Consider the following 21105-nt stretch of genomic DNA (forward strand, 5'->3'; position numbering starts at 1 on the left):
TAGCGGTGAGAAGTCTTGGGTTGTGTTTGGCAGCTTCGTGTAAACGGTCTTTGTATGGGAGTATACTTGAGTGATTGCTACCAATTTTGTTGCTCAATTCCTAGCATTTCGGACAATAATATAAAAGTTTTTATAAGATTTGTCATGTAGGATAAATTTGAAAATATTATTATTTTAATTATACACGTGTGTTTTAGTTTTCATTTTTTGGGTTTTTCTTTTCGGATTGAGATTCTCTAGAATTTCTTTTAAATTTGAAATTTTCAAATTCATAAATTTCTGCCGTTCATCTAATCTAAACGTCTAAAATAAGTTATATTTCAGTATTTAATAAGGAACTTCAAGGAATTTAACAAGGAATAGGATTGTTTCCGGTCCATAATGGACTGGAGAATATCCAATTCATGAGATTTCTTCTTAAAAATTTTAAAGTTACAAATAGCACACATATCCTACTACAAAAAATATATATATATATATATATATATATATATATATATTAAAAAAATAATAATAATTAATAAAAAAAATAAGGGGTGGCTGGCCATAGGGGGTGGCCAGACCACCCCATTTTAGCTGGAGGTGGCTTGAGAGCCACCCCAATGGCCGGCCAAGGGTGGCCGGACCACCTCATAGCCCATGGGGTGGTCCGGCCACCCCCTAAACCCAAACTAAAAAAAAAAAAAAAAAAAAAAAAACTCGTTTGGCTAGCCAGGGATGGCCCGACCACCCCAAAAGGCCGAATGATTTTTTTTTTTTTTTTTTAAGATCTGCACCACTGCGGACCATCGCCAAGGACCATGGGGTGGCTTCGGCCACCCTAGACCTTCAGTCCGAGGTGGCCGAAGCCACCCCTAGTCCCAACTGGGGTGGCCAACCACCCCTTAATTTTTTATAATTTTGTTTTATAATTTTTTTAAAAAATATATAATATTTTATTATTAATGAAACATATGTCCTATTTATGGCTTTAGGCCTGGCCATTAACTGGATATTCTCCAGTCCAAAATGAATTGGAAATGATCATATTCCATTTAATAAGCCATGCTTCCTCATGAAATGTTGAAACATGATTTATTTTAGAAGCTTAAATGAGATAAACGGCTGTAATTTATGAATTTAAGAATCTCAAATTTAAAAGGAATTATAGGGAATCTCAATACCTTTCTTATTAAGATTAGGTCTTCTTTTTCCAATTAGGTTTGGTTTTCCTTGTTAAATTAGGAGGTGCCTAACCTAATTTGTCCGGCGTTAATTTGTCGTTTTGAACTAAGTGTCTGAAGAGATAAGTCCCACCAAAGAAGCAATTTAGGCATCAAATTACTGAAAATTCAATTCTACATTTTAGAAATAGATAGGAAACCTACTGTTTGCTACCGTTATTATAAAAGAGTACTGACTAGGCTTTTACTATAAGTTTCTTATACATTAATTATCTGTCAATTTACGTGTCATTTATTATATAAGTTATTAAATAATTTAATTTATTTGTCAAATGTTATTGACTAATTTTTTTACCATGTGACACTACGAGGCACTCACATCGACTACTACTTAAATTTGTAAGAAATTTATTATTGCTCGAAGCATTTTCCTATAAACAGTAATATGCATTAAATTGAGACGAGCTCTCCTCAATTTTACACTTCCATTGAATTCTTAAATTTGAAGAAAACACAAAATAATGCCTAATTGACATTTCAATACCAGTATAATTGAGAAGCAGTGAATTATCATGATCAGTGAGTGGAGAAAAAACAAGAAATAATGAAACTTAAGATGGAAACAATGACGTGTAGAAAAGTCTGTATGTTTTAAAATGATTGGAAAATGTATATTTATTTCTTTAAAAAGTCGAAAGGGTACGTACTACTCTCTTTTCAAAAATAATGGGTTACAAATTAAGCATTTAATAAGTGTTTGTCTTGTTTACTCACTTCCATTAATATCTCATTGTTAGACATTAAGTATTTGTGTTTTCTATGGAAAAAATAAAATGGTAACTTGCTAAGTTATAACTAATCTTTGTTATTGTTATAAGTAAAATGAATAACATATTGTTTTTTTTTTGAAAGAAACTCATCTCATATATTATTAAAAAGCTTGCTCAGCAAGTACATTACCATGGATACAAGATGGGTAATCCCGAATCCATAGCTTCTCCTCCCTAAGGGAAATTGCAAATTTTGCTTACTTATGGGCAATGTCATTTGTTTCTCTGAATACATGGCTGGCTCGCCACTTCAGTTGCTGTTGAAGATTTTTCCTACCCTCCTCCACCAACATGCAGTAGCTTCCCCTCCAAATACCCACACGGTTCATGGCTTGAACGACCTCCTTCGCACCACCTTCAAGAGTACTTTCCTTCACTCCCAACTTCCATACTGTCAAGGCCTCTGCTGACAATATGAATAACATTTTGTTATATAAGTTATATTTATTGCTTAAATATGACATTTAGCCCATAGCGAAACTATTCTATTATCACATTTAAAGATGAAATAATTATTTTTTTCATCCATTATGAAGGTTAAGGTCAATAGTAAAAATAATGTTAGAAATTATATTTTTATTATTTAATTAGTGTAACTAATAATTAAATAAACATTTATTTTACTTTAAAGGTTTATTTGGCAATTCCTAAAAGATACTAAAGTAATATGTGTTTATCCCTAATCACGGAGATCAATTTTCCCAAAATAAAATTGGTTTTTACTTGGTAGTTGATTTTCCATCAAGAAACCAAATAGATCCTTCAGGTTTGGTAGGAGAATGAGGGACACAGTGGGTACTCGCCGCCATTGACAAACGCGTAACATCGCTGTCGTTTAGGCGCCCAGTAGACGAAGCACGTGCATGTATTATCACCAGAAGCATCAACATAATAAGCAAATGTGTATGAGACAGGTTTTAATACTCCATTTCACATTGGAAAACTGAAATAGTTCTAAAAATAATTTTACATTTTTTTATTAAACGAGAGCTGTATAACTAATTATTATTGGAATAAAATTTTAGGAGAGAATAAAACTGAAAAAAAAATAAAAAAATTAGGGTAAAAATAAATTTTAGGAAAATTTACTCTAAAAAACAAGTAACTTTAGCGACGTTTTCTAAAATTTTGGGAGCAAAGTTGAACGTGGATCCACCCTGTATAGACTTTGTCATACGTTTTTTTTTTTTTTTTTTGACATGTCTACACGAGGGGGAGGGGAATTTGAATTAGAGACTTCCGCTTTATAAGGCTTTGTCTCCAGCCGATTGAACTACCTTTTGAAGACGTCATACATGTTAATTGTATTAAAAATACATCATGAGGCTAAAGATAAATGTTAATTTGATAAACTAAATTTGGAAAAAGAAATTAGTGCAATACAATTTGGATTATAATTGAAAGCCTAGTGAGTCAACGAGCATGAAATTCATGGCGGGTGGGTGTTGGTTAGAGACTAAATACCAAAAAAGGGAGAGAAAAATAGAAAGGGAAGAGAAAGAAAAAGGGAGGAGGTGGGTGTTTCGTATTTGTTTTCATTTGTAATAACTTTCCTTAGACCAGAAAATGGTCCAATCACGTCTACGAGAGACCCATAAACGGTAGGCTGGTCAATGGAAACCTCCAGAAACACATCCCCCCATCTATTTCAATATAACACTTCTCCTTCCCCCCATCTCCATCCCAATATAAGAGATGAGAGACGGGTCAGGGTGCGGGGTCGGAGTGTCTGGGCAGGTGAGCTTTGCACACGTGGTTGTTCAAAGAGTTTTTCAACACATTAGGCCCTGCACCCATTTTCTCATTTCCTATATGAATTTTATGAAATTTGGGCAAAAACATTTCATCGGGTCTATATTGGCTACCATCCTTATTCTTCTTCTTCTTCTTCTTTCTTACCAATTAGGAAGTTAATTTTTTCAATCTCGAATAAGATGGGCAAAGTATAACGTACACAAGCTCCACCTACAAATGAACAGATCATTTAGTAACACTCTTATAGCATTTACAATCGGCTATTCAAAGGTTATTATAGCTAATTGATATGTAAATTTAGGTAAAAATGTAGCTGGATCTGGCTAATTATTTTTGCTCAAAAATTAGTGAGCTGCCTAGCCTGTTACCATGCTCACCAAACATTAAAGAAAAAAAAAAAACATGTAGGTGCTTTGAAAAAAATAAATCTTTAAATAAGTAGTGAAAGTGAATAATTAAAATAGAAGATAAATAAGTATTTTGAAAAAAAGGAATAGTTAAAATACTATATATATAAGAAAAAAATTTACCAAACCTAGTGTGAATGGTGTAACCCGTTCAAAAAACAAGTATTGGAATGCAATGCAAAATAAAATAATGGAAGCATTGTGAACATTGCACAACTCGTGTTTTTGAAATACATACACGTACTTTTTTCTGGGTATGTTTCACATTTATCTGTTAACCACAGCATGCATATTATTCAATCATTGAATCAAATATATATATATATATATATATATAACGTAAACCAGGGAAAATTGATGGCATTTATGACGTTTGGGTGGTCAGATTAGTTGAAAAATTCTAGAAAGACAATACAATCTTTTGTTGATATTTTCAAAGAGCTGTTGAGTTTTGTAATCGGTCTCTCTTTGCTGCGGGAAGAATAATGGGCATGTCGTCATGTCGGACCTTTTTGGTGTTTTCCACGAGTGAATTATAATAGCTTGGAAAAATGATTCTCAACATATTTAATGGTAATTTTATAAATTTAAAAAATATGAGAATAATTTTTTTTTAGGGGTAATAAGAGAAGAATTAAAAGATGTATAACACGTTACTCGTACCACCCATATCTATACTTACCTTTTATAGTGGTTCTAGTGAAACCATGTTCACATCATATCCTAACTTTTACTTGTGAGTTATCCCATGGCAGCTTAAGTTTAAGTATTATGCATCATTTAAATTAAGAACGTGGTGGAATTGAGCATAGTTATTATCTTTAGAATGTAATTTATTGGTTTGTGAGTGGATTCTCTGTTACGCGAGTTGGATAAAGATCGGATTAAGAGACCCGTTTTGGAACTTAACATATAAGTTAAATGCATTTTTAAAAATGCAAGTAAGAATCACATATTCTAAAGATAGATTTCCGTTTCCTAGACTAAATTAAAAGAATCTCATCCATTTCAATTTAAAGAAATAATCCTTCAATTATGTAACCTTGTCAAAATTTAAAAGAAACCCCTTTGATGCGTGAAACTTGTCAAGTATTATGACCAAATTCAAAAGAAACAATTAATGCTTCTTCATTTACCTGCACATCCTTTTTACTTTTCATACCTAATAGATTCTGATAAGGGGTTTCTTATGAAAACAGTTTATGATTGAGTCATTTATTTCAAAATGTGCGGTTGAAAAAGGAGTTCATGAAAAAACGTGTGTTTTCAAATATATATATATATATATATATATATATATATATATATATAATGAAAATGTGAATTTTAAGAAGGGGTTGGGCAAATTTTATAATAAAGTGCAATGTTTTAAAATATACAACTTGACTCAACTCTCACTTGACATTAGCTCAAGTGAGATTGTGGCATGGCAAGGGGCAAAAGCTTTATGCGACTATTGCACAACATTGACTTGATCGAGTTTGCAGGAATTTTATAGAAGCGGGTTTTGTCATTTGAGCTAGAGGTTTGTAGCCCTAATCCTATTAGAAGTCGAATAGGACGGCGGACACACTATATATATATATATTTTCATGATCATATTCTAAACTGCTCACTATGAGAGTGAGAGAGCATCATTGTAAATCCTAATTTTTCTTCTTCATAGTGGAAAACTATAGCAACTCTTTAGACGTGGCCCAACCCTAACCCCAAGAGCTTAAACTTGAAGATTTTATAATATTTTAAAACTCTTTGCTTGAGTGTAGTAGTGGGATATACATCAATCTAATTAAACTATCTAAACAAATACATCTCCAACTAATTTGTAAGTCTAAAGCTGTGGGGTGCTTTTCACCCTAATTAAGAAACAAAAAGAGGTGCTTTCATGGTTGGTAGGAAGATTCCTAATCAAAATTAGGGAACCTCATGAACAGTTCAAAAGATGTCAGAACAAAACATCAACACCACATAACATGTTCTTTTGGAAGGGTTTTATTTAAAAGAAGAAGAAGAAAAAAAAAGAGAGAAAAAGAATGTAAAGGACCAAATTGTTATGACAGCAAAATCAATCAAAGAGACAACACAATCGAGTGGTAGAGTATAAACAAAGGTAGCCAAGAGTAGGAGAATAAAACAACTAGTACCCAAAGGGCCCCGGCTTATCAGTGTAATCATAGCTGCTGTGCAAGCTTAGAACATTGCGGATATACATCCAGTAGAGTATTATTTTGATTGATGTAAAGGTAGCTTTGTTTAAGACCAATTGATAGAGTCAAATATATATAAAACATTCTTAGCATTCAAGACGGGAGAAATCAAATACAGTATCATGGCTATTATCTGGCCTAATACTATCTCCCATTGGAGAATCGAGCCTATTATCAGAGACAATATCATAGCCTCTAAGGTTCCTAGAAATGCAGAAAACAGAGCTTATTTTGCAGCAAATAAATTCCTTTGGATACAACTCTACTATTTCACCACTATTTTACTATGTTGACGTGGCATTGCCAATTCACCATTAGATCGGCCATTGTTAAAAGAAACACGCCATCATAGTGAGAGAGTGATGTGATATATAGCATTACTCATTTTGTAATCCTTCTTTATTTTCTACGTTAGCTCCTATTTGTCGCTCCCTTTCCCTCTATTTCGTAAGGAAAAAAAAAAAATACACACTGATTTGTAATGTAATATTTAGTTTCTTAAATCTATAAGAGTTTTTTTCAAATTGAATTGAAAGAATGCCAATCTATTAAATTGTCATTTGTTCTTAAAATATGTGATTCTCACATGCTACTTTTAATAAGAGTAACATATGCATTATCAAAAATGTATGTAAAAATTATGTGCTTTACGGGCATATGTCAATTTACTAAAATCCTCCAACCGAGTTTGGAAGAAAACTTTGTCCGTCAATAAATGTGTTTTTAACGGATACACAATATTATGTCAACTTCTTTGGTTGATGCATCCACCAAACAACATGATTATGTGTTTTTTTTTTTTTTTTTTTTTTTTCTTGGGCAAAAACCATAACGAAAATGGTTCTAAATTTGCTGCAAAGCTCAACAAATTTGATGATAATTTTAAAACTCAGGTTGTGGAAAACTTGGTATTATAGTACTCGAGGCAAAAAGATACGTATCTATCCCTGGATTCACAAAATCCAAACCATGATACTAAAACATGAGGGTTGGGGGCATGAGAACATGGGAAACGATTTTCAATGACAACTTTGAAAAAAACAAACACAGAAAACAAAGGGAACTTACTTAGCATAATACATAAAAGGGGGCCGGGGGAGAGAGATAGATTAAAACTTAAAAGAAGGCTGTAAAAGGCTCATTTGGTAGGCCTGAGTTCCTAACATGATGTCGGACTGCTAACTAATCTGATTACTCATACATCATTAACAAACTTAATAAGGCTGCCGCCGACCATGTGGCCGTGCACAATGCCCTCCTTGTGCCCCATTATCCGGGACTGCCAGATCATTCCCAGATGCACAAGTTCCTTTGCTACTGCCTAATTGTTAAGAGAAGAGATCCGGGTCCGAAGCCCCCAAGAAATGCGGGCATTTTACGGAATTTAAATCCTCAAAAGATTACTTTTTTTTTTGGAGTCTATAGCCTGCCCCCATCTATTCGAGCTGTGATATGGTGGAACTCCCCAACAGAGAGGGCAGTGAGACCTGATTAGGCCTCAAGGCGTGAATTTTTTAGTAGGATATGAAAAGCAGCTCTTGGAAGCACTCTGGGATTAGTCTATGTATGCTCTTAGCCCACACCATGTATGGTCTGCAGGCTAAAATTGGGCATTTGGCCATTTGGGCTAATCTTATGCTCTCAACCGCGGCTTTAATATCAAATAATATAAACCTCAAATAAAATTCGTCTTTGATAACTAGCTTGTAAGTGGAGGTGTCCAAAAGCTTTTATGATTAGAATTGTAGTTAAGTAATATGAATAGTAACATAATCTTCATATGGTCTCCAGGCTAAGATTGGGCAACTTGGCTTATCTTCACTAAGAGGGTTACCATTAATACCTGCATACCAATGAGGACCACCTCTACTTTCAAAGAAGAAAAAAGAGATGGGTGCTTTGAATATTGGCTGGTAAAAGACAAAGCAAAAATAGACTTCAAAAACAGACTGTAGAGATAAATCTAAGCATGTGAAATTAGGCATGCATCTTATGGATGCAATTCTCATGTCAGTCCCATTCAGCTCTTGGTTCATCCCATAACTATCGCAAGTTCATGTAATCCACATCTCATAACATGCACTGCACATGTAAAAGAAAACAATTGTCGGTTCTGTTTTGTCTAATAGTAACGCTAAAAATTACACTTTTATCTCACTGGTTGATATAACAATGCCATCAACCTTTAGATTTTTTTTTTTAAGGGTTTGAATAGTAGTGGGATAAAAACGTAGTTTCTAGCATTACTCTTTTTCTTATAGTATTAAGAAATGTTGTAGGGGACAAATAAACGGTTGAAAATTATTTATAGAGTAATGTTATTTAGTAAACTGTTATATGACTGTTATACAACTGTTATACAACTAATATAATATGACAGTGAAAATCAATACTTGAAATTTTTTTTTCTTTACTAGTACTGATCATGGACTGATTTTCATTGTCGTTCCATCAAATTGTATGATAGTTCTATAATAGTCAACTAAATAGACTTACTCTTGTTAATCCGACAAGTTACATGAACAATCAAGAGGATCACAAGCTTAAAAATGAAGTAACATAACAATCAGAGTTTTGACAAATCTAAATACATTAATGGTGTACATGTGACCATGACTTGCAAAGTTTGAAACCTTTTTGATAAACCTTTGAAGGGGGAGCCTTCATCACCTCTTGTGTACAAATTGATGCTATACAAAAATTGAAGTCCAATTATGAGATGCTGCCTTTGAACAAACAAATTGTAGCATATTGTACAAAGAATGGCGGCTTTCATTATCACACACTATTTATTCTACAATGTCCAAGCAGAATTAGGGATTCCTTGCTTTTGAAACCACTCAGGCATATGGAACCTTTCGTAGAGCACAGGTCTCACATCTTTCTGCTGAGAGAGGTGCTTTAGGAGTGGAAGGAGGACATCCAGAAGCTGGTCACCAAGTAAAACGATAAAATAAGTGGAGAGAAGATGATGGAATTAAAATGATATCAAATCCAAATCTTGGTACCTGTGTGTCATGTGGTTGCCCAGCAGTAAATGGAATGCATGGAATTCCATTCAGTGGCTGCAACAAGAAACTGAATGGATTGTTGTCAACAAGAACAACTCGGCATGGATTCTTTGATAGGCAGGAGAGATCCTTCACATGCTCCCTATACTCCCTGTAATTTTGCAGAATCAAAGGTTTTACCAAACTCAACCAAATTTACTTTGAGCTCAATGGACCTTTTGAACCTTCATTCTTCCAACCTTATAGCACTATTCACCCTAAAACCTCACACTTCACCAAAAGCTTGGATTTAATGAAAATAATGAAAATGAAACATAAGTAGGACGAAGACAAAGGTGTTGAAGTGAGACATTGATACGATTTTTCAAAAGCAGCAAAAAGACAGGTATACCAAATAAAAATTCACATTAAGGTTCCCCGGTTATTGACTATGAATTACAAAAGGGAGGCTGGAGGAGGTGGAAGGGAGAGAGGACCAGAAAGGAAGGAAGCAGTACTTACGTGCTAATTGTTGAAGGCCGATAAAGTCGAAGACTAAATCGATTTTCCTTATCTATTCTGTCAACAAGCGGTCTAGCATAACCTGTGAGAATTCATAAAGATACCATTCATAAAAGAGCAAAGGGGAAAAATACAAGTGGGAAGGAAGTCTATAAATTTTAAGTAATAACCAACCTTCAAGACCAGCAGTAAACAGTACAAGATTAGCAAATTCACCAACTTCTTTTAAGAATTCTTCCAATCCCGGACGCTCAAAAACTGTAACGTAATTGACCTTAGGTTTTCCTTCACATTCCTTCAAATCTCAATATATAGATGTCAAGATATTTTCATATGAATCACTGTTATATAATCAACTAGATACAAAATGATTACTATGCAAAGCACCTTGTCTGAAGATATGCATTCGAGTTCGAACCATTTCAACCCAGCTTCTGTTGCTTGATTACGAACAACAGCTGGCAAACTGGTTGTCTCATATGCACATACTAGAGTTTCGTCCAAGTCAAGAACTACCTGCAGGTGAATTTGTCAGTTGCCATATCTATAGAAGCAGGTAGCAGCCTTTTTTAAAAAAAAAAAAAAAAACTCAAAACAAAGATGATAGAAAATCTATGTTACCGCTCTCTTTTGCTCAATTGCAGTGCTTTACCTAAACTAATTGAGGTTGGCATATTTTGCCCTCGTGTTCTTAAACTTTCTTAAAAAAACTTGGACATCCGAAGTTTAAAACTGTCAAAACATTGTACACCTACACCTAATTTATGAACTTTCCATAAATTCCCAAAATTTGAAAATTAATCCCAATTCCCATGTCAACAAAGTACAACCAGAAGTCAAAAGTCAACAACAAAAAAGAAAATTCTATCATTCAAATTTGATTATCAGTTCACTTAGGAGCAAAGCTCCACCACATTATTACATCTAAAGATCTCTAAGAAAAAGAAACCAGAGCTAAAGCATAGATGGGAAGCAAACTAAATGCACACGGCAGAGAATCAAGGTAGCAGACAGGAAACGGTAAAAAAATACCACAGATATTGATATGCTAAGATTCCTTGAAGCAAGATAATGAGTTGGGGGCATTCTTTGATCATTCCATAGTGGAAATTTACAACACACCCACAAGATCAAACCAAACACAAAGTACTACTAACATCTAATTTATGCCCAAATCAAGTGGCTCTTCTTGTCCTCAATATATCCCAAGCACAACACTAAAATTTGGACCTTAAAACAAAAGGGTTTGGGTTTGGGTTTATTAAGCTCCCTGCATATGAACACAATGAACTCAGAACTTAACTCTAATCCAAATATAAAACGATTCTTCTAAGTAATATATAAAGCAACGCCTTTTGTCTTTATATACCAGAAAGCAATCAATTATCTTACCCAATTTGCACCTAAGAACCATGCAAAAAGACTTGCCTAAAATCTCCTAGGAAGCTAAAATCCTTTGCTATTAATATAACAACTAAATCCTGTCCGCTTAAAAGAAATGCTTTTAACCGTTTATTTCTACACAATTTAAATCCAATCATCCAATTGAATAAGAGAAGTAAACATAGAAGAAGTAAATGAAAAATAACAAACCAAAAAAACACTCGAAAAGCCAGATCAAATTCAAACTTGGAAAAAAAAAAAGGAACTTTTTCCCAAAAAAAAAAAAAAGAAGAGATGTGACGAGGCCGTACCGTGAGCTTCTCGGACCGGTCGTCGGAATCGAAGTCTGGGGGGGCGGCGGTGGGGATTTCGACGGCGGAGGTGGGCGGAGAGTCGTCGTCCGGGAGCTCAACGACCGGCAAGGGCTTGAAAGAAGGAGAAGAAGAAGAGGAGGAAGCCGAAGAGAGCATGGGGTGGTGACCAAGAGCTCTGAGGATCTGATAGAAGATCTGGAAGAAGAAGGCAAACCAGTTGAGGAGTGTCCGCCATACCTGCAGAGACCTCGGCGAGTACACCTCGGCCTGAGTCAACTCGGTCATGGGCATAGCGAAAGAGTGTCTCTCTCTCTCTCTCTCTCTCTCTCTCGCTCCAAGAGAAGGCGAGAGAAGTATTATTGGGATTTTACCGTTGTCTGCAGCCTTGGATATGTTCGTTAATTGCTTCTGTAGCTTCGTCTCTCTGACTTTCTCGGAGATGTAGTCATGGTTCTCCTCGAGAACGATAGACGCAAGGCCACGCGCTGTTGAGGAGAGCGGGACATATCGCCCAGAAATATTTAATTTCATTTTTGTTGAGATATTTGCTTGAATTACCATTTCCCAGTATTATTTTAAGGACAAAAATGGATTGGTGCGTCTGAGCATTCTAAATTTTAAAGAGAAATGTTAATTTAATAAACTAAATTTTTTTATTGTTCTTACAATATTCTATTTCTTGTTTTCAAGTTATAATTTTGAATTAAGATCTTTTATAACTCTTAATGTATTTTATTAGTGAAAATGTGCAATGCTACTATCTACATACTACACTTCTATTTCAATCTCATTTAATTAGTTTTTTTTTTTTTTAAAGGGAATTCTTTCATCTTCATTCTATAATAAGAGATTCAGAGCATAAAGCTGTTACAGAAAAAAAAAAACATAACTAAAAACTATGAAAAGTACAAAATCGTAAATACACTAAAAATTTAACAATAAAAAAGTATCTACCTCCTCTGATCCAACCCGTGTGCACACTTCATATAAGGGATAGATATATTCTGAGCAGACTAGATCTGAATACATGGATAAGTCTTATTTATAAAGAAACAAGCTTTATTGACCCAGTCGTGAGATAAATCCCTCACACTGAAACTATCACTCATCATCTCAAAGGTTAGGATAACACAACAAAGAAAACCAGCATCAATGGCAAGATCGAGCAAGAAAGTGGCAGAGGAAAACGAGCACGTGAGGCTCATGCACAAAGCGCGTGAGATCCACAAGATTCACACTCCGGCGCACACAAACCACATCTGACGCGTGCCAAAAAGAAGAGAGAAAAAGTCTAGTGTCTACAGGGCATAGTGACACTGGGGATAAGTGGGTAGTGGCACGTACGGGCTTAGGCCAGCGGCAAAAGAGTAGATCGGCAACACAAGGAGCCGATCTAAGTTTCCCAACAAAATATCAATGAAACTCAAGTGCGAGGAGAAGCCAAAAGACGAGGTAGAAGGGACGGCTACTACTGTTGCTGAATCTGGACGTTGCTGCTAAGTTCCAAAATCAAACCACAGCAAAGAAAATGAAAGAAAGAACAAAAAAAGGGGGAAGAGAGAGGGATGGAAATCCCTCCCTCTTCAGGGTTTCACCGGAGAGGGACTAGAGAGAGGCTATGGTTTTTCCCCATTTAATTAGGTTGATGTTAGCTATTATTAAAAAAAAAAAATTAAAAAAAAGAGAGGCTGATGTGCACTACCACATCAGTCTAGTGTGATAGAATTTGAATTATGGTATAGTATTTAGCATTTTTCATTATATTATATGAACTCTTTTTTTTCTTTTTTCTTTTTTTAAAATGGAATATATGAACTCATGAGAAGTGCACGTTTAGAATCATAACTTGATATATTGATTTTATTAGGTACTAAATTCATTTGTCTTCATATATTATGATTTCATGAAAACAATGTGCAATATATGCTTGTAATATTAATAATTATTATTTTTATATGGAATATATTGTGTTATCTTTTATAGTTTCAATATAAAACTCCATTTTATGAGTCTTTTTAGTGTTAAGATACTTCCTTTCCCTTTGATTCGTATGAATAGATTTTTAGTTCTCAAGGTAACTTGTATGAATTTTATTAATTTTTAAATAATAGAAAACTCCCCAATAATCTTGATTATGAAATATTTTAAATTACAATTCAGATATTAGTTCGATTAAAATTTCAAACATTCAATAAACTTGGACAAAATTTTCATTTAAATTAGGTTAAATAAAATTAAATAATATATAATAACATCAAATTTTAATTATATAATAATTGATTTTCATTTTACGTGCTCCTTTTTGTGTAGCTGAATATTATTATTAAAATATGTGAAAGCTGGCGTAGGACTAGGAAGATGGATGGGGTCGGGGCTGCGGAATGATTGAGGAAGAGTTGCACGCGCTACAGGGAAGCGTGGGGTTGCAAAGATTTTAGGGACAAAAGGAGGAAAGCGAAAAGAAGATGGAGGCTTTGGATTTAGAATCCGCCAATCAGAAGAGACAATCTTTCCCTCTTTAAGACTTTGTCCTTGGTAATTATTAGTGATGATTCATAGGAGGGAGATGATATGCTACACTCGAGCGTACCCAATACCATGCACTTATTATATATAAAATAAAATTGGTATAGCTACCCCCCTTAGGGTTAAGACTCACCTATTGAGAACTTATCTCTACTGGTTGAAATTTTGTGGATCAATTATACAAACTTTGAGTATAATTTATTCTTGAAAATTAGTTTATATGGGTAGAGTGTCTAAGAGTTTATATACATATAGTCAAGATTAAACTTAATTCATGAGGGACATTAGGATTGTAACATACCACCACGCTTCGCAGTCGACATCTACGACAGCTCACTCTATTGACATTGACCCAATGGTAACCATTTATCTTTTTTGGCGGCTCCACTAATCTATTAGTATTTAATAGCTTAATAGTATGCACATACATAGTACCAAGACATTTTAATCCGGCCTATAGATCGCCTCCTTCATGACTCAACTTCAAAGCCGCAACTCATTCTATTTTATACTCTAACTAATTCTCTCTCTCTCTCTCTCACTAGGTCAAATAACGGCTTTATCATTCCAAAAACCTCCTCCAAAGCCCAACCAAAGGAAGACGGGAACAAGCAGCCTATATAAGAAAGGGATGACGCTTCATCAGTTATACATTAATACACCATTACTTAGACTTTGTCAATTTGTTTTCTGAACTTCAGTGAACTTCTCTAATCTTCTATCTTCACTATTTCTAGTACTTGGTGTACGATAAGTGTATAAATAAAGATCAAAGGTTGCGTTGAATGAGAAACCTCTGATGAGTTGAGCTGACCATTATCTTGGACGTGCATGAATTTGGTATATATGAAATTACATGTGCTTCCAAGCCGTGTCTTTATCATGGTAGTCATAAAGCATTCAGATTATAGATTAGGTTGAGTGAGAAACCTATCCTAAGTGGACCTTTATCCTTTTTTAAAAACAAATTGCATTAATAAAAAAAAAAATATACAATACAAAATGAGGAGCTTATGTGCTCAGCAAAGACCTAGTACAAACTTCAAACTTACAAAAAGAAAAGAAAAGAAATGATAAAAAAAAAAAGAGCTAAATAAATAGTCCAACCAATGGTTTCTTGGCAAGCCGCGAAGAAATGGATAGTTGGAAATGACGGTTTTTGAGGCAATTCAATAGATAGGTTGCCTAACAAAACGCCTACCCGATTGCAAGGAATCTCGGTCCCGTTTCCTCGCTTGCGACTTGGATGGGACGAGTAGGCACATAGAACAAATAGCTCTAAAGAAGAACTTCTTACAAACCCTCATAGTCATCAACCAAGGGTGAAAAGAATTGAGCAGAAGCTTTGTACAAAAAGTACGTATGTGTGAATTAATAAATTAAATGTACAGTACAAAAAAGCCCATGTAACAACATATGCGCAAACAAAACTGAAATCTGAAACGCAATCCGGGTTAAGAGGCCAAAACTGACATAAATAATCCGACAAGAACTCCATAGATTTCAGCAAGAAGCGGCCTAGTACAAGTGGGAGAGCCATGGGTGCTCTAGTGCCTCAGCTGCTGTGGGACGCCTCTTTGGATTGATCTCAAGCAAGCTTGTCACGAAGTCGATAAACCCAAAATCAGTAACCTGCAGGCGATGCTCCAACAGGGATGACTCAGGGATTATGTATTCCAATTGGTCTGTCTCCTGAACACATCATGTCATATGTGAGCTCAAGTGTAATTCCTTACTGACTAATAGGAAAAGGTTCACACTTTCAATCCATCACCATATATATAAATAGTACTTCTCTCGAGTATTTCTGCATTTCTACATTAAAAAGAAAGAAAAAAGAATTTAACAGTCTACAAATATATACTACTTCTCTGAAGTATTTCTGCCTTTTTACAGATAAAGAATGAGAGATCCTCATTCTGTAGCCTCTTCTTTGGTTATACGTCATAATTTAATATAGTTTCATAACTCCAAAAGAGAGATCCTCATTCTGTAGCCTCTTCTTGGGCAAAATACTACTCTCTCAGCCATATTATTAGTCCTATTTAAGATTATCAATTTTTTTTTTTTTTTTTTTGAGAAAATATTTCAGAACCTAAGATTTGTTTTGAGAAGATATCAATAGAGCCATGCCGCTCTATTGGGGGTGGCCGTGAAGCTACTCCCTCTGACCAGGGTGGCCACCCCAAATAGAAGGGTGGCTGCAGGGTGGCTGTGAGCTACCACAAGAGGGGTGGCTCGAGGCCACTCCGTCTTGTTTTTTTTTTTTTTTTTAATGATAGAAGGGTATTTTCATGTTATTTATTTGGGGGGAAAAAGGACAGAAAGCATAAGTTTCCAAAACTGCTCTCTTTAATTTAAATTCAAATAAAATGAATAACAAGTGGCATGAAAAATAACAAGTTTTCAACTTTGGATTTATAATGCTCTTTCACTAAACAAGAGAATGAGTTAACATGTCATGTGTCACAACTGCAAGCAAGACTCAAAATTCATAATATCTTGTTCAGAGAAAACCATGTACTTCACATATCAAGACAGAAAAAATGGGAACCAAACCTCATTTATGTGATAAAGGTCATATTCTTTTGTGAAATACTTGTGTGTCTCCTGCCCCTGCTCCAACATGTCCAGATCAATAGGGCCAAGAATCCCAGTCATGCGCGCAAGGATCATTACAGCCGAATCATTTGGAAACAGCACCTGGTGAACACGTATATATGCCCACAGAATATCTCACTAATTAGAGGATGCATTTCTTGATATTGATAGCAAACAAAAAATCAGAATCAACAGTTACAAAGAGAACTGAAATTGGCTTTACTCAAAAGCAAGCATATAGTACTATTACATTCTAACTTTAATTTAATAACAGAGACAAAGCAAAATGAAGACATACTTCCCCAGAGCATAGCTCAGCCAAGATACAGCCAAGAGACCACATGTCAATCCTTTGGTCATACGGAAGGCCTAGGATTACTTCAGGAGCTCGATAGGAACGGGATTGTACATATAGGCACAAGTTGTCCGTGTTAAAGCAACTGCTTCCTAGATCAATAACCTTTATCTCACATCTTCTGTAACTTTTGATAAGAATGTTCTCTGGCTTTAGATCACAGTGAATAATTCCCAGGTGATGCAAGTATTCCAATGCCTCCAAACATTGACGGGTTATGACCTGTCAAGAGGAAATGTTTGAAGCATAAAGTTAAGTTTCATGGTGGTTGTTTCACTTCTATATTTGAATATATGCTTCAACCAGCTGAAACTTCCATGCTAGTAAAATGGCTAATAACTGCACATTAACAAACAAAAAGTCTTCATTTGGAAGAGCTATAAATCCTGGGTCAGAAATATGGACTGTCTGAGCCAAGGCACTCATACCTTAAGACTAAAGGTCTAGACAAAACAAACTAACAGAAGAAATCAAACAGAAAAGGCACTGGAAGTAAATTTTCCAAATAAACAAACCTGCAATCTGCTCAAAGTAAAATAAGTTTCTCCGCCAGATTCTTGATTGAATTTCTGAAATTCATATAAGTTTGCCCGGAGGAGTTCACAAACAATGAACAGATGCTCCTGCATTATTTTCACCAAGAACGAAGTTCTACAATACGTTAAGAGCTACATTATAAATAAATAGCATGCTATTGTAAAAAATGCAATCAATCATTCTAACAGGATTATCGTACCTAGCCTTTTTATGATGTCTATATACATACCCAAACCCAAAAGCAGACATACAAAAATCATATGGTTTTGAACATTAGGTACAGTAAATTACATTTGTAATCTTTCAGTCACATTAAGCAACTAAAACAAACACACAATGAATTATTTGAATACTGGACATGCCTGATGATAAAAGAAGTCATAAAGACGTAAAATGTGGCGTTCATCGGCAGGGTCATGCTTGTTGACAAGCTTTAAAAGTTTAATTTCATCTAAGCTCTGATCGAAAAAATCCTTGTCATTTTTAATGATCTTCAGGCAAACATCCATTCCTGTGTGAAGATCATGGGCCTGAGCAACCTTACTGAAAGCAGCCGAACCCAGGTACTCTGTCACATAATATCTGCCTGCAATGACGGTATTCAGCACAATAGGCAGATCCTTGTTTTCTTCGAATCCAGTCCTGTAGATGGCATAATACGTGAGTACAACTGATTGCTACATATCAACCTGCAAATACACAAGCTTCAAATCTCTATCAAAATAGAGAACTGATGGCATGAAGCATTTGTGACTACAATCAAACTTCAAAAGGCATTGTATGCTCCTAAGTCAGAACAAGTCATTTCAATCCAGATAAATTGTGACACCTTTGCTCAAGAAACAAAGAAAAATTTCTTGAGGACTTGAAACTAAGAATTAACCATGATGCAACCGAAAGCAAAAATGAAACGATTTCCAACGAACCTGTTTTTTCTGTGTATGAATTTTAGGTCAAATAATTCATATTCATCATCATGAGTATTATACATAAGAAGCTCATCAGTAACATCCTCCCCTTCTGCAGGTGCGTCAGATTCGTGGGGTTCTGCATTTCCTTTTCCACCTTCTTCAAATTCAAAGCTGTCAATTCCATTTGGTATGAAATCTTTCTCAGCAACTTTAACATGTAAGTCAGGGGAACCTTTAAACCCTCCAACCCAGTCTTTTGGGGAACCCCCTTTAGCACAGTAGTTAGTCTTGTTTATGTTATGTTGTGCAGCAGAGTCACAATCAGTGGGAATATCCTCTGCAACCTTTAACTGACAATCATTCAAATCAGTTTCTTTAGAGCTTGGGTAGTTGTGCTCTACAGGAGTCCCATCATAAAATCCTCCAGCTTCTGCACCGCATTTGCAAAAGGGGTCTGAACAACCATAAGCAGCAACACCTTTGGTCTCCCCTTGAATGCCTCCTCCAAGCTTATAATTTCTATCAAAATGATAATAATCCACCACATGAACCTCATTTTCATCATTCAGGGGAGCAAGGTAAAAAAGACATTTCTTATCCAGTGAGTTCTCATGTTGCTTCTCGTTCTCTGAAGTCGTGACAAACTTATCTTCACTTGGACAGGCAAAGAAGTCCGGCCCTTCAAAGCAGGGAGTCATGAAGTCACTATCATCTTTCTCATCATACCAAAACAGGTCATTTTGCATGTCAAAATCATGATAATCGCGTGCTGTGTCAAATTGAGATAAATTCTCTGATGAAGCTTCAGAATTATCCTGGGATGTTGACTGAATTCCATATGGGTTTATGAATCCTGAAATAACAAAAACTTTTGAGAGTGCTGCAATGCACTACCAACAAACACTGTGGTGATGAAGCAGCAAGTGTTGACAAATGAATTGGTTCTTCAATTGGGTAATTATAGAAAAGAAAGTGGTAGTGACAGAATGATAGTGGAGAAATTTAATTTACTCCATTTCTGGAGAAAAAGAATGACTCTAGCCTTATAGTACAGTGGGATCACAATCAAAACGGGCCAGTTTACTAAAACTAATTTAGGTTTACTTCATGTTACTCCTAACAAAAGATGAGAAATACACAACTTGACATACATGAGGAAATAATGAAACCAATGAAGTTTACCAATGCGACCAAGAGAGCAGCAATTTAAGTGCTGTACAACGATTCCTATTTGATTGCTGAGAATTCATTAGAAAAAAAACAGTACTAAATACAACCTTGTCTTATGAAGGCTCAAGTAGAGTCTCAATTGTGTGCTTTCTCACAAAACCATGCTTACATCAAAAGCTTCAAAATATTTAATTGAAATGAGAGGTCAATGACAAATACATGGTTCGAACTCAAGACGACCTCGGCATACTAAATCACCGCTTATTTTAAAAGTGTAGAAATTGATGAATTTTTAATCATTTAAGTTATATTATAATACCACCGGCGGGAATTAAGATCGGAACACTTTGTTAACCAAACAGAGAAATGAGCATCAAACCATAAATTACTCTGACCAGAGAAAACAAAATCTTGATTTTTGAGCCATAATATATATTTCATCATCTAGGACCAACAAAAAAAATATAATAAATAAAAAATTATACTCAACCGAAAGTGATTAATACACCAGATTAGCATAATCGAACTATAAGAACATTTCTTTTATTTCATTTTCCTCAGTTATCTCAGAAACCAAACAGAAGATCAACAAGAAGTTGAAGAAGCGAGAGAATCTTACACTTACTTTGCATGTTGTTACACAAAGACTAATATAGACTCAATGCAAAAGAACAAGCACCTGAAGAGCAAACATCCGAAGTGGAAGACCCCAAGCTGACAAACTCATCGTCCTCGGACCTAGAAGATTCCCCGCCACCCGGAGTCTCCGATCGCCTGAGACTTGACGGAATTTTCACCGGCGGGGGCGGGGGCACCATTGGAAAGAAGAATTTCTCGAAATCAAAAGAACCCAGTTCACCCTTTTCAATCATATCCTCTTTGAGAGCGGACTCGGCCTCGGAAAAGCCGTTTTTCCTCAAGAAATCTAGCACTGCTTCGACGTCCGAGACGGCCATGACCGCGAAAAGTCAAAAGTGGGGAATTAAGGGAGTAGAGAAGGGTAGAAATGGAAACTATGACATCGTTCAGGGTTTGCATGCTTCTATGAAGAAAGAGAGAAGCGACTCCTTCTCTCCTTTGTGCTGTTTCTGATGTGTGTGCTGTAAAACTCAAGCTATGGGAAGACATGAGGGTTGTGTCTTACCGACTTTGAAAAGTGAAAGGTGAGGGTTTGAGGTTTTTGCTTTCGTGGGCCCCAACTGCTTTTTTATTTTAGTTTTTGACACGTGGAAAATCATTGCATAATTTTTTTTTTCCTTTTTTAGATTATATTATGTAGCATTATTTTTTTAGATCAAAATGGTGAATTTTTATTTTTAATAAATAGACACTGATATTATCTGGACAATGGATGAAGGGTATATGATGTAGCATTATTTTATTTGAAATTTTCTTAATTATTTAAATTTGTTGAGTTTTTAATGACTCTTGTTT

General features: G+C 35.3%; 2 protein-coding genes across 2 annotated transcripts; both read right to left on the reverse strand.

Moving 5' to 3' along the window:
• Nucleotides 1–8837: 8837 nt before the first annotated feature.
• Nucleotides 8838–12081, reverse strand: LOC132186786 (Haloacid dehalogenase-like hydrolase (HAD) superfamily protein). The gene is made up of 6 exons (XM_059600848.2): nucleotides 11569–12081; nucleotides 10262–10390; nucleotides 10049–10169; nucleotides 9875–9956; nucleotides 9371–9524; nucleotides 8838–9291 (listed from the first exon to the last, which is right to left on the reverse strand). Exons 1-6 carry the CDS (start codon nucleotides 11860–11862, stop codon nucleotides 9157–9159), a joined length of 915 nt encoding a protein of 304 aa, XP_059456831.1. The 5' UTR covers nucleotides 11863–12081; the 3' UTR covers nucleotides 8838–9156.
• Nucleotides 12082–15420: 3339 nt separating this feature from the next.
• On the reverse strand, nucleotides 15421–20796 carry LOC132187584 (Protein kinase superfamily protein). The gene is made up of 7 exons (XM_059601937.2): nucleotides 20351–20796; nucleotides 18517–19354; nucleotides 17953–18232; nucleotides 17569–17676; nucleotides 16997–17275; nucleotides 16657–16800; nucleotides 15421–15789 (listed from the first exon to the last, which is right to left on the reverse strand). Exons 1-7 carry the CDS (start codon nucleotides 20625–20627, stop codon nucleotides 15616–15618), a joined length of 2100 nt encoding a protein of 699 aa, XP_059457920.2. The 5' UTR covers nucleotides 20628–20796; the 3' UTR covers nucleotides 15421–15615.
• Between the last annotated feature and the right edge of the window lie 309 nt (nucleotides 20797–21105).

This window comes from Corylus avellana, chromosome 6 (assembly GCF_965113065.1).
Source record: "Corylus avellana chromosome 6, dhCorAvel1.hap1.2, whole genome shotgun sequence".
NCBI classification, from domain to species: Eukaryota; Viridiplantae; Streptophyta; class Magnoliopsida; order Fagales; family Betulaceae; genus Corylus; species Corylus avellana.